Source organism: Heterocephalus glaber, unplaced genomic scaffold, assembly GCF_053883595.1.
Source record: "Heterocephalus glaber isolate CG9 unplaced genomic scaffold, H.glaber_assembly_v1.0 deba00001662, whole genome shotgun sequence".
Classification (NCBI taxonomy): domain Eukaryota; kingdom Metazoa; phylum Chordata; class Mammalia; order Rodentia; family Bathyergidae; genus Heterocephalus; species Heterocephalus glaber.
The window spans coordinates 15,776,172-15,790,301 of NW_028258403.1; the positions used below are offsets into that span (position 1 = coordinate 15,776,172).

Below are 14,130 nucleotides of genomic sequence, written 5' to 3' on the forward strand. Positions count from 1 at the left end.
TATTAATATATTGTTTTATCTGGTAGGATGCTTTAAAATTATTTTTTGAACCCATCTATTATTTATAAGCCAGAACCACATAATTAGAAATCAATATGGGCCGGGATTTAGCTCAGTGGTGCCGCTGCCTGCCTCGCAAGCATAAGGTCCTGAGTTCTATCCCCAGTACCAAAAAAAAAAAAAGAAAAGAAATGAATAGTAGTCCCACTTCCTAACTTTTCTTTGTTCCAAGTTTTCCATCTGTTTTCACCAGTCCTGGTTGATGCTTTTTTTTTTTGGTACCAGTGATCGAACTCAGGACTTTGCACTTGTGAGGCAGGCGGTGGAACCACTGAGCTAAATCCCTGGCCCCAAAAAACATTTTTTAAAAGTACTAAAAATTGGATAAAAAGAAGGCTATTGGGCCAGGGATTTAGCTCAGTGGTTTCGCCGCCTGATGCGCAAGCACAAGGACCTGAGTTCAATCCCCAGTAGCAAAAAAAAAAAAAGAAGGCTATTTAAAACCATCTTTGAAATAAATTTCTGCAATGCTTTATAACATTATCCACTTCTAATTGGTTTTTTTCCTTCCAACAAATAATTACACTATTCTGGTTACCTTAATTTTAATGATTCCATCTTGTGTTTCACAGTGTTGCTTCAGAAACAGCTTTAGTTTTTCACGAGAAAATAGGTGTTTTCTCCGGCTACAGAAGGAAAGAAGAGAAGGTAGTTTTAGTATCAAAGAATTCAACTCAAACTCCATAATCTCTGTAAATTTATAACCATAACTAGAAAATGACAGATATTTTACCTTCCAACAGTATTTATGTAAAAGTTATGAGAAACTTTATAAACAGGTATTTATGCTGGAAGTTACAAGTTGTGTGGATCTATTATAAAATGTCTACTAAATAAAAAATACAAAAATATTTCTGGAAGATTTTTAATGTTTAATTAAATTCAATGTACTCTTATCAAGAAAAAGCCAAGTTAAAAGCTACAATGAATAGATAAACAACATTTTAAAGCAGGACCCTTCCAAAAATGTATATTCTTTTCCTACACTTTAAGTCTCATGACAGTAAGGACTTGGGTTCACTAGTATACTCTAGCACCACACAGTAGCTGGCAAAGACAAGGTAAAATTGTGGATTTTTTTTTACCATATCTTTGCAATACATAGTAGTTATATTTGTTCTGGGGAATTAGTATATGAATATAGCTAGCGTTATCTTGATCACTTTCAATCCCTTTACCTACCTTCCCTTTCCTCCGATCCTCTTCTCCATCTTGAACAATGTCTGCCTTCTTGTTCCTACTATCTTGCCTTTATTTTACTTAATTTTAAGTTTCTCATGTAAGAGGAAACATGATATTTAAATTGAAATTTCTGTGTCTGACTTATTTCACTTAACATATGTTCTCAACTTCCATCCATTTTCCTACAAATGACATGATTTCATTCTTCATGGCCGAATTTTATATATACATACATAATTTTATCCATTTGTCTGTTGATGAGCATCTAGGCTGTTTCCAGAGCTTAGCTATTGTGAATTGCATCACTACAAACCTGACTATGCAGATATCACTACAGTATGATGTCTGTAATTCTTTCGGGAATATACCCAGGAGAGATATAGTTGAGTCAAATAAAATTTCTATCTTTAGTTTTTTGGGAAACTTATCTCCACATTGATTTTCCATAGTTGTACATTAGCTTACATTTCCACCAACAATATGCAAGGGTTCCTTTCCCTGCTCATCCTTGCCGGTATGTGTTGCTTTTTGTGTTCTTGATAGCCATTCTGACTGGGCTAAGATGAAATTGTTGACTACTGTATAAATAACTAGTTCTCAAGGACTGCACTGTCCTGTATAATAGCTACTAACTACATGTGAGTTTTGGTTTTTTGAGACAGATTCTTGCCATGTTGGCAAGGCTGGCCTTGAACTCACCTGTTCTCTTGCCTCAGCCTCCCAAGTAGCTGCGTTTAAGGTGCATAATACCACGCCCAATTTTACATGTGTTTTTTCACTAAATTAAAAAACTCAGTTCCTTATTCTAAATAGCCACATTTAAAGTGTTTAACAGCCAGACAACAGACATTGGCTATCATTCTGAACAGAATATATATAACACTTCCATTATCATAGTTCAATTTGTCAGTACTATTCTAGCATATCAAGTTTTCTTTATTACAGAAATATTACTACCACTTTATTAACAAAGAACATTACTATTTTTTGATGCTAATAAAGAGCTGTAGGGCTGGGGATGTAGCTCAGTGGCACAGTGCCTGCCTGGCAAGCACGAAGTCCTGAGTTTGATCCCTGGTACCAAAAATAAATAAATAAATAGAACTATAAACCATTTAAAGACTTCTACTGCCAAATATAATGTTCTCATTTCATAACTGTATGGCTTACCAATTAAGAAGAAAATGGATTAATAACACAGTAACCAAGGTATACCAGTAAAATGAAGTAAAAAGTAGATTGAAAAATAAAAATTAAATAGAGATTATAGTATATAATGTATCTTGAACTAAAGGCAAAAGAAAAAAAGATAAAGCTCAATTGTAATAATGAAAATATTCAGTCATTACTATTCAATAGCTCATAAACTAAACAAACTTAAAAGTCTCAATAATATACAAATATTAGATTAGGAATATTATTTTTCAATATACTAAAATGTAGAATGCTTTGTTTAAAAATCTTAACTAGTGATGTACCCTTCAAAACTAACAAACCAACTGACAAACCACGTACCTCAATAAAGACATAGAAAGTGATCTATTTGATTCAGGATTTATTTCACACATATCACTTTTCTTTGGATACATGAGTACGTATGGGATAAACAGCATGAGAGATTAAGTAAAATTATTTTACATCAAATAATATGTAAGATTGATTCCTAGAAGGATGATAATGTCAACTTATTCTCAGATGACTAAGAGTTTAACCATAATGGGAAACAAAAAGGAATTTTTCTAAAATAAATTTATGCTACCTACAGCCAATGCTTTTTTTTTTTTGGTACCGGGGATCAAACTTGGGACCTTGCACTTGCGAGGCAGGCGGCGGAACCACTGAGCTAAATCCCCAGCCCTAATTCTTTATATTAGGCACTCACTATCTCTCTCTCTCCTCTGACTGGGTCTCAAACAAAATTTTTAAAGGATATTTATATTTTACTATGAAACTCCCTCTCTCTTCTCTCTCTCTCTTTTTGTGCTGGGGATGAAACCCCAGACAACTTTGCAAATGCTAAGCATGAGATCTACTACACTAACCTACATTTCCAGCCCCTATTTAACTTTCTCAAGGAACAGAAAGAGATGCCTGTGTTTAATGATTAAAATACTACAAATGTGACATCTTTGTAAGTACATTCAAAATTTTTCAGCTTTGATAGTTGAATTCTCTCATGAGAAATACTTCATAAATAGAATACTTCTTAATTCTTTAGCTTGAAGACCATTTGGGGGTGGTTACTAATCTAAACAAAGGACTCAAGGAGTCCATTAGGATTCATTTTTAATCACTCTATGAATATATAAATACACATTTATTTTAAAAATGGAAGCCGCCAGGTGTGGTGGTGCTTGTATATGCTCCTAGCACTCAGGAAGCTGAGGCAAGAGGATTGCTGTGAGTTTTGAGGCTAGCCTGAACTAATAGTGAGACCCTGTCTCAAAAAACCAAAAAAAAAAAAAGGAAGCAATCACTTGCAACACTACTCATTTGTTCTAAATCAGACCTTCTTATCCTAATACACATAATTATTTCACTTTAAACTACACTAGAGAAGATACTGATTTTTACCTGATTTGTGTTGCTTTAACAAGTGCAGATTCATATAATTCCTTTTTAGTGGGTTGCACCTTATACTTGAACAATAAGGGATCAACTGCATCTTTTTTCTTTCTAGAAAGGAAGAAAAAACACAAATAAGTTAATAATTCAGAAACATGAGATTTGTGGGAACTTAGTTTCTATGAATATACTGTAAAAAAATCTTATATACATTTATTTTAACTACTCTCCTCATTCTATTAGCCAAAATAGTACAAAGCACAATTTTTTTTTTTTGGTATTGGGGATCAAACTTGGGACCTTGCACTTGTGAGGTAGGTGGCAGAACCACTGAGCTAAATTCCTGGCCCAAAGCACAATTTAATTTCGGTAGGTGTTATGCCTTATGTCTAGATGTCCCCCCAAAGCCTCATGAGGTCATAGGTGGGGCTTTTTCAGAGGTGGCTAGATCTAAAGGGTGTGATGCTGGCATTAAGGGTGTGTGATTACTAAATTAGTTCACTAATTAGAGTCTGGCATAGTTCTGGGTGTGAGTGCTATGGGTGAGTAGCTTAGATAGAATATAAAGGGACATGAAGGAGCTACTATTGTCACTTGTAGCTTGCTGCCTTCTGCCTGCCATGAACTGTTTCCTTTGTCCCACATCCTCACCAGCATTTAGTGCTGTCAATATTTTGGATTTTGGCCACTGTAAGGTAGCATCTCATTTTAATTTCCTCTAATTCCCCAATGACAATTGATACTGAACATCTTCCACACTACTTACCTGCTACCTACATATCTTCTTTAGTAAAGTGTCTGTTCAGATCTTTTGTTCCTATTTTAACTCAGTTGCTCATTTTCTTGTTGACTTCTAAGAGTTCTTTGTAAGAGTTTTAAGAGTTCTTATCAGATGTCTTTTTTTTTTTTTGGAGACAGGGTCTCACTATGTAGTTCAGGCTGCCCTTGAAGTCACTATGTAGCCCAGGTTGGCCTTGAATTTGCAGTGATCATTCTGCCTCAGCCTCCCGAGTGCTGGGACTACAGGCATGTGCCACCATGCCTGGCCTTATCAGATGTCTTACACAAATATTTTCTTCAGGTCTGTGGCTTGTCATCCCATTCTCTCAACAATGTCTTTGGCAGATCAGAAGTGTATCCCTTTTTGTTTTGTATCTTGAAAGTCTTCACCATACTTAAGATCATCCAGGTTTTCTCCTTTGTTATCTCCTACAGCAGTGATGGGGAACCTTTTAGAGGTTTCAATGACAACAAATAGCCCAGCTGCAGCCTGCATGCCATAGGTTCACCACCACTGTCCTAGGGGTTTTGATAATTTTGTGTTTTACATTTAAGTCTGTGATCCATCCTGAGCTAACTTTTTGTGATGCGTACAGGCTCTACATTTAGATTTATTCTTTTGCAAGTAGATGTTTAATTGTTCCAGAACCATTTGCTGAGAAGATTATCTTCACTTGATCTTAGCCAAAAGGCCGAGAAGCGATGCTGAGAAGATTATCTTTGCTGCATGGTATGCCGCCTTTGCACCTTTGTCAAAGATCAGTTGACCATATTTATGTAGGTCTATTTCTAGACTGTCTATTGTGTTTTACTGATCTATTTGTCTATTCTTTCAGCAGTACCACACTTATCTGTCCTAAGCTTCAGGTTTTTCCTTATTAAATAACAATATTCTTCCAAGACAGACAAAAATGCATACAAAATACTTTACTCAATGCCTGGTATATTTAATTTTCAAATACTAGTTATAGCTACCTACAATAGTTCACATCAGACAGAACGAGAAATGTAGGGTTGAGACATGACTTGATAGACACTGATATTTTGGAGCAAAATAAGTAGTTAAGAGTGCCTCAGATTTCCTATTTGAATATTATGGTACTATTCATTAAAATAGGGAAGGAAAAAGAAAACAACCTCAAAACAAGCTTAAGAAAGTTTTATTTTGTTTTTTTGGTACCGGGGATCGAACTCGGTTCCTTGCGCTTACGAGGCTGGCGGCGGAACCACTGAGCTAAATCCCCGGCCCTTGTTTTTGTTTTATGATGGTACTGGAGATTGAACCTAGGGCCTTCAAATTGAGCTACATCCCCAGTACTTTATCTTTTTTTTTCCTACAGGGGATTGAACTCAGGACCTTGCACTTGCAAGGCAGGTGCGGTACCACTAAGCTAAATTCCCAGCTCCTTTTTAAAATTTTGAGACAGGGTCTGCCTAAATTGCTAAATCACCCAGGCTGAATCAGAACTTCAGTTCCTCCCACCTCAGCTTCCCAGAGTGCTGAGATTACAGACATGTGCCACCACACCCAGCTTGGAGAAGGCAAGTCAAAGATGCCTAAAGGGAACAGAATGGAGGAATATAGCCATTATGAAAAATAAAGGACTTAATCAATAGTAGACTCACCTGAGATTTTAAATTACCTTCCAGGGCTGTGGATGTACCTTACAGGTAGAGTGCTTGTCTAGCAAGAGCAAGGCCCTGGGTTTGATCCCCAGTATGGCAAATAAATAAATAATTGCAACAGATCTACAAGTTTATATGATTTTTCTCCACCAGCACTCAAATGACACAGGCCATCAAATGACTCAATTTTAGATAGTTACAGAGCTTCTTTACCATACGCACCAAAGCATAAGTATTATAGAATTGTTCTAAGTAAACAAAAATGGAATGTACAAATTAACAGAAAGAGGCTTAGCTAAGACTGTACTCAGGCAGCTGATTGGAATTAACAATGTAGGTTTCAATTTTGAAAATTCTAACATCTGCTGTTAAACCAGACTGTTCAGATGGGTAGTATACCATAGTATGACTAGAAAGGAATGTAAGAAGGAAGAAATGAAGGAAAAATTATTTCAATGGAACACCATCAATCTGATAAATAACTTAAAAATGAACTGAAACCCTGGTACCAAAAAAAGAAAAAAAGAATTGAAAACTCACCCGTTTTGGAAAGGACTATTCTGTGTTTCTGAATCATCACTGTCACTGATGATAATCGTTTCTCCATCTGCACTGTTAACATGTCCATTAGCAAAACCATTTTGATGTGATGGAGGGAGGACTTCCAAAATTCTACACTGTAGCCTGAAATAAAATGACATATTTAAAAATACAAATCATTTGACTTTTACAACCATACATTTCAGAACAGTCTAATTTTTTTTTTTCCTTTGGTACCGGGGATCAAACTCAGGACCTTGCGCTTTCGAGGCAGGCAGCAGAACCACTGAGCTACATCCCAGGCCCTGTCTAATTATTTTAAACAACTGAAAAATTATTAATTATATGTGCCATGTAGATGGGTAATTGTCTATACTGTAAGGTATGAGGGAGGTAAAATTTTACTAAACAATATGAAAAGCCAGACATCATGCTGATGAACCACAAAAGGACCTGTTTTGTAGAAACTACAGCTCACTGAATAAACAATTAAAAAGGAAATTGAGGTCAGGGATTTAGCTCAGTGGTTCTGGCGCCTTTGGCCCCAAGTTCGATCCCCAGTAACAAAAAAAAAGAAAAGAAATAAATTGAGAAAGAAACTATTGAGAAACATGCATTTTAAGATTAGATACATTTAAAACAATGCCACACTATTTTAAAATTCAAAGGTGTGGATTTAGTTTATTCTTTTCCTAGTTTCTTAAATTATAAATTTAGGTTGTTAATTTGAGATCTTTCTTACTTTTTAATGAGTGCATTTATAGCTATACATTTCCCTCCTTAGCCCTGTTTTTACTGTTTTAGAAGTTTTGATATGCTGGGGATTTTTTTGTTGTTCTTTTCATTCATCTCTAAGTATTTTCTGTTTCCTTTGTGATTTTTTTTCTTTGAGTCTTTAGATGTTTAAGAGTATGTTAATTTTACAAACTTGTGAATTTTCCAGTCATCCTGTGATCAGAGAAAATCCTTTTATGATACTGTAACCATTAATTTTAGGCAGAGAAAAGGCAAGTTCACTCTCTCTTCCTGCAAGTCCAACACCCTTTCTCCTGCTCTTGGAGAACTCCAGCCTATAGACTCTGGGATTTGCAGCAATCCCCCACCTCCTGTCTGAGTTCTCAGGCCTTTAGACTCAGAGTCACGCTTCCAGCCTCCCTCCCTGGTTCTCTAACTTGCAGGTGGCTTGCTGAGGAACTTCTCAGCCTCCATAATTAATGGGAACCAATTCTCCTAAGAACTCCTCTCTGCGTGTACACACACACACACACTCCCCCGCCCTCACCTATAGGTTTTGTCACTCTGGAGAGCCCTATTACAAATATCTGTAAGTCCAATAAAACTAAATTTATGACCTATTACCAATCCTGGAGAATGTCTCATGTGCTCTTGAGAAGAATGTGTATCTGTTGTTGGGTTGCATGTTCTGTGTATTGTCAGATCTGGTCGATTTATTATGTTAAGTTCTGTATTTCCTTATTTATCTTCTGTCTGGTTGTTCTATCCATCGAACTCGGGACCTTGCACTTGCAGCATAGGTAGCAGAACCAGAGCTAAATTCCTGGCCCTTTCTATCCATTATTTACAGTGGGGTATTTAAGTTTCCAACTACTATTGTCTGTCTCTCTAGGAGTTATATTATTTTATTCTGTTTAATAAACTTTGGGCTAGTCTATAGTTAGTCCTGACTACCCACATTAAAATCATATGAGATTTTTATTTTTGCAGTGCTGGAAATAGAACCTAGAACCTTGCCTGCTCATGCTAGGCAAGTATTTGACGACTGAGCTACAGCTTAAACTACAGCAATTATATTCTTTTTTTTTTTTTTTTTTTTGGTACTGGGGATCGAATAGCAATTATATTCTTCTTCTTTTTTTTTTTTTTGGTACCAGGGATCGAACTTGAGTCCTTGTGCTTGGGAGGCAGGCAGTGGAACCACTGAGCTAAATCCCTGGCCCTAGCAATTATATTCTTAACTAAAGTAATTCTTTAGAAAATACTGGTGCAATATTTTATTATACAGAATGAGCCTTACAGTTTTTCAAAGCACCCAGGATTTTAAATTTTGAAATTTTTCTATTGACCTTTTTTTTTTGGTGCCAGGGATCAAACTCGGGACGTTGAGCTTGCGAAGAAGGCAGCAGAACCACTGAGCTAAATCCTGGGCCCTCCTATTAGCTTTTTATTGTTAACAAAAATCTTGTGTTCTCAGGCCTGGGATTTAGCTCAGTGGTTCCGCCGCCTACTTCCCAAGTGCTACGTCCCGAGTTCGATCCCTGGTACCAAAACAAACAAACAAAAATCTTGTGTTCTCGTCTTTGGAAAGTTTCCTATTCACTCTTTATAGACTCTGTTCCTCATACACACTTCCACATCCCCCTGCCTTTGATACGGATTGAACCTAGGGCCTCTTGCATCCTCAAAATGTATTCTACTTCTTAGCCTTCAACTTCTAATTCTATTCTGGCTTTTTTTTTTTTTTGGTGCCGAGGATCAAAATCGGGTCCTTGCGCTTGCGCTTGCGCAGCAGGTGGCGAAACCACTGAGCTAAATCCCCGGCCCCTATTCTGGCTTCTTTAACTTCTATATGGACTTCAATTTTTTATTTGTTTATTTATTTTGAGTTTTTAAAGCTGGGTCTTGCTATGTAGTTCAGGCTGGCCTTGAACTTGCTATGTAGGCCAGACTACAGTATCTAGATTTTATGGGCTACAATTTCAGACTCATTCACTACAACCAACATATTCTTTTACTCATGTCTACTGTGCCAATTTTCAGGGCCAGAAAAAAGTACCACCTATTTTATACACATGCCCTCTTGTCTCAACTTCTTTACTTTCTATCTTGAAATCATGAGTCTACTTCAAATTTCAAAGTTAGGATCTTACTATTATTGGGATAATTTTTTTCAGTTCTCAGTAGAGATTAGAAAACTTCCTTAGCGCTTTAATTTTAGAAAATAAAAAATCTTCTTGGCTAGATCTTTGGCTTCTTTTCAACACAAAATTCCATCTTTCATAACTGTCCATCTTTCTATGTCAAAGGGTACTCTTCTGACTCATACCCTCTTGTTTCATACCTCCTTTCTCTATGGAGCTCTTTAGTCTTCCTATGCTAGAGACATAGCATTTGATGTCATAGAATCCTTATATCTATATCTCAAGCTTTATAGAGAGTCCAATTCCCTAACCCCTGGCCATCTGAAGCCAAATTTGATTCCAAGAACACAGAGAATTCATTGTGAATAAATATCCACTTATACTGAAATACATTGATTGTCACAGTAAGAAAAAGCCAAGCAAAGATAACTTGTACCTGCTCTGTATATATTCTGCTATTAAAAACCATTTCACTATGGGCCAGGGATTTAGCTCAGTGGTTCCGCCACCTGCCTCACAAGCACAAGGACCCGAGTTCGATCCCCGGTAACAAAAAAAATTAAAAATAAGAATATTTTTTATCTGTCCAAATGTCCGCACCCAGTGAATTCTCCTCTCCTTCCATTTACTGTCAGGTGATTCAAAAGTATACTTTATGTATTCTGTCCATGTCTCTACCACCCCTTAAACATGATTTTGTCAATAAGAACTGCTCCCATGAAAGCCAATGATCCACTGATCAACAAACCCAAACAGTCTTGTCTTACTTTTATCTTCTATACACCATATCCACCCACTTTTTTATTCCCGGTACTGGGAACTGAACCCAGAGCCTTCACAGTAAACTACAACCCCAGCCCTTTTCAAAATTCTTTTGAAAAATAAAATAAACATTTTTTTGAGATAGGTCTCAACGAACTGCTCAGGCTAGGCTTGAATTTGAGCTCCTCCTGCCTCAGCCTCCTAGAGTGATGGGATTACAGGGATGTGCCACCATGTGTGGTTTTCCTTTCTAAAATTTTCCACCTCTACAACACAGATAAAACAAAAAAAAATTTTCTACCTCTATTTTTATGGTCCTAAAGCTTCCTCTATTTACTTCCTTCTCTGTACCTTTCTATCTCTTTGCCTGGTTGTTCATCTCTTTCTACCAAAATATAGTAATTCCTCCAAAGTACAAGTGCATGTTTCTCAACAGGTATATATTTTCCTTATAACTGATTCCTAACTTGCAGTAATGTGGTCATTTTAAAAAATCAATTTTGGGGCTGCGGATTTAGCACAGGCAGGCACCATGCCTGCCTCGAAAGCGTAAGGGTCATTAGTTGGATTCCTCATACCAAAAAAAAAAAAATCAATTTTGCTGAATTCCAGCTACTCAGGAGCCTGAGGTAGGAGGATTCTTAGTTTGCGGGCAGCACAGATAACTTAATAGGACCCTGTCTCTAAACTAAAAAGGACTGGGGATGTAATGTAGTTCAGTGTGAAGGCCCTGGGTTCAACCCCTAGTATGCAGAAAAAAAAAAATCATCTTTCAAGAGTTTATTTAAACCTTAAGATTTCACCTCTATTAAGGGCCACAATAACAAGTAGTATTACTAAATGTGGAACCACTTGGACCAAGTTTGGAAGTTCCTCAAATGATTAAACAGAATTATCATGACCCAGAAATTCCATCCTTAGGCATACACCAGACTGAAAATGTATGTCCAAACACCTGTACATGAATGTTTGTAGCAGCTCTGCTCATAATAGCTATAATGTATAAACAACCCAAAGGTCCATTAACTGATTATTAGAAGGTGGTATATATGCAAAAATGAAAATTTATTCAGTAAAAAAATAGGAATGAAGTACTGATACATACTATAATATGGATGAGCCTTAAAAATATTATGCTAAGTGAAAGGGGAGAGACACACAAGACCACATATTGTAGGACTACATGTATATGCATAGGCAAATCCATACAGAAAGAAAGTAGATGAGTGGGTGCTAGGAACTTGAAGGAAAGGGTGTAGAGGGTATGGGTAGAGACTGCTAAAGAGCACAGGTTTCTTTCTGGAGTGCTGAAAATGCTCTAATATTAGATTGTGATGATGACTGTACAAACTATGAATATATATAACACCGGCCCTTACTATGAATATATTAAAAATCACTGAACTATACATATTTTAAATGGGTGAATTTTATGGTTTGTGAAGTATGACTCAATAAAGTTATTTTATAGCTGGGCATGGTAGTGCATGCCTATAATGCCAACACTTTGGAGCCTGAGGCAAGAGGACTGCCACAAGTTGGAGACCAACCTGAACTACATAGTAAGTTCAAGACCAGCCTGAAGTATATAGTGAGACCTTGTCTCAAAAAAAAAAAAAAGTCAAGTTCCTTTTAAAAGTGACACAAGCAGGGCATGGTGATGCATACCTGTCATCCCAGCACTCTGGAAGGCTGAGACAGGAGAACTGCTCAACCTGGGCAACACAGTGACTTAGTAAGGCCCTATCTCAAAATTTAAAAAAGGTCTGGGGATGTAGCTCAGTGTGAAGGCCTTGGGTTCAATCCATAGTACCTGGGGTGGAGGTTGGGGGAAGTTATTTAAGTAAAAGCAAGATATAAAAGGAAGTAATTTTTAAAAAAGAACACTCTGGAATTATTCCTATGGCAAGCCTATGGTTCTTCTGTAATCTATGGGAAGGTTTTATTTAACCAAGAATATCCTAAGCATACACATCAACACCTATAAGTGGACTAAATCCCTATGAGAAAAAGTGATCCAACATGAGACACTGTCACTCACTGTATCATTCATCTGGTCATCTCATACTACAAACAAGTTCTGACACAGTATCGGGCATCCTGAGACTGCCTGTCCATTTGCCAGCCCCATTCTCCTGGGAACCTCATTCTTCCCATACCTGCCTACACTCTTCTACATGGCTACTGATGGAGCTGCCAGTTTCCACAAAACACTGGCCAGAGTCCGTTCATAGAGAGTGAGCACCTTTTCGCTGAGTTAATATATTCTTTCCAATATATATGAACTTGGAATCTAGATCAGTACCTTCCCCATCATGGAATCTATCAGAGATAAAGTTCGGGTGCTACTGGCAGCCATGTTTTCTGCCACAAGAAGGGTGCCAGTGTGTGGTGAGAGAAGTCAAAGCCTACATAAAAGAGAGAAGAAAAGAGAGACAGCAATGGTCCAGAGACAATTAGTTCTCTTACTCTTGTTCTTCCTCAGACTTAGCTGCACCTTGCCCATCTCATGTTAGTTGTTTAAGCTTTTCTTTAATTCAATAAACTAGTAACTCCCCTTTGCCAGTTTTTTCAAAATAATTTTTTTTAATTTTTACTGTCAAAATAAAAGATTCATAAAATTCCAGAAAAACAGTATTATTTAATTTATCTTGAGGAGTTAGTAGATTTTTGGAAGACAATAACATTTATTTTCACTAGTGTACATTTTGAACATATTTATATTGATCTCTGGAATATTTTTAACTCCTTACAATACCTAATATTGCTGCTAGGCCCACAGAAAAACAGGACCATGGATTTCCTGCTACGAACTCTGTATCACATCCAGGTTTAAAAAAGCAAAACAAAACTGGTTCTACAGCACCCTGAGAATCAACAAAATACACAGACTCTGAGGGTGAACCCAAAACCCTCAAAGCATCTGATCTTCCATCTTCACTCATTTGTTCTGACTCTAAGGGTTATACGGTTCAGTTAAAAGCATAGTAATCTTGGTCTTCTTTAAATTTGTTCTTTAAAAAAAACTGAAAAGAAGACTCAAATTACTAAAATCAGAAGAGAAACCAAGGACATGACTGCTAATTTTAAAGAAATAAAAAGGATTATATGATAACCTAGATGAACTGGACAAACTGATGGAAACATACCAAGTTCCAAAACTGACTCAAGAAAAAATAATCTGATTATACTTATAACAAGTAAGGAGACTAAATCTGAAATAAAAAACTTCCAACAAAGAAAAGCCCAGGGACAAATGGCTTTACTATATTCCAACAAACAAAGAATTAGCATAAAGTCTCTCAAAATCCCTCACCCCCAAAATCTATGAGTAGGGACTACTTCCTAACTCATCCAATAAGGATGGCATTACCAATAACCAATGAGACAAAGACATGGCAGAGTATGTGAAGAATGCTTACAACTCAAACAGCTTACTTCAAAAATGAGGAGACGACTTGAGGAGCCATTTATCCAAAGAAGGTACCAATTACAATAAGAATATGAAAAGATATTTGACATCATTAGTCATAAGGAAAATGCAAAATCAAAATCACAGAGGTACCACTTTACACTCAACTGGATAGCTAACATTTAAAAAATAAAAGTTAAAACACAGAAATGAACAAGTGTTAGTGAGGATGCAGAGAAAGTGGAACCTTAATGCACTGTTGGTTGTAATATAAAGTGGTACAGCTACTATGAAACATTTTTTTCTGGTTCTTTGAAAATTAAA

General features: G+C 36.7%; 1 protein-coding gene across 4 annotated transcripts in view; it reads right to left on the reverse strand.

Annotated features, from left to right (window-relative positions):
* Nucleotides 1–14,130, reverse strand: part of Baz1a (bromodomain adjacent to zinc finger domain 1A) — a 96,481-nt gene that overhangs the window by 45,786 nt on the left and 36,565 nt on the right. For all 4 annotated transcript variants that reach the window (XM_087197102.1, XM_004867571.4, XM_087197104.1 and 1 more), the window contains 3 exons: nucleotides 6,754–6,897; nucleotides 3,817–3,918; nucleotides 599–686 (listed from right to left, as the gene is read on the reverse strand). In XM_087197102.1, coding sequence (XP_087053228.1) covers nucleotides 599–686; nucleotides 3,817–3,918; nucleotides 6,754–6,897 — 334 coding nt within the window. The remainder of the gene's footprint in view (nucleotides 1–598; nucleotides 687–3,816; nucleotides 3,919–6,753; nucleotides 6,898–14,130) is intronic.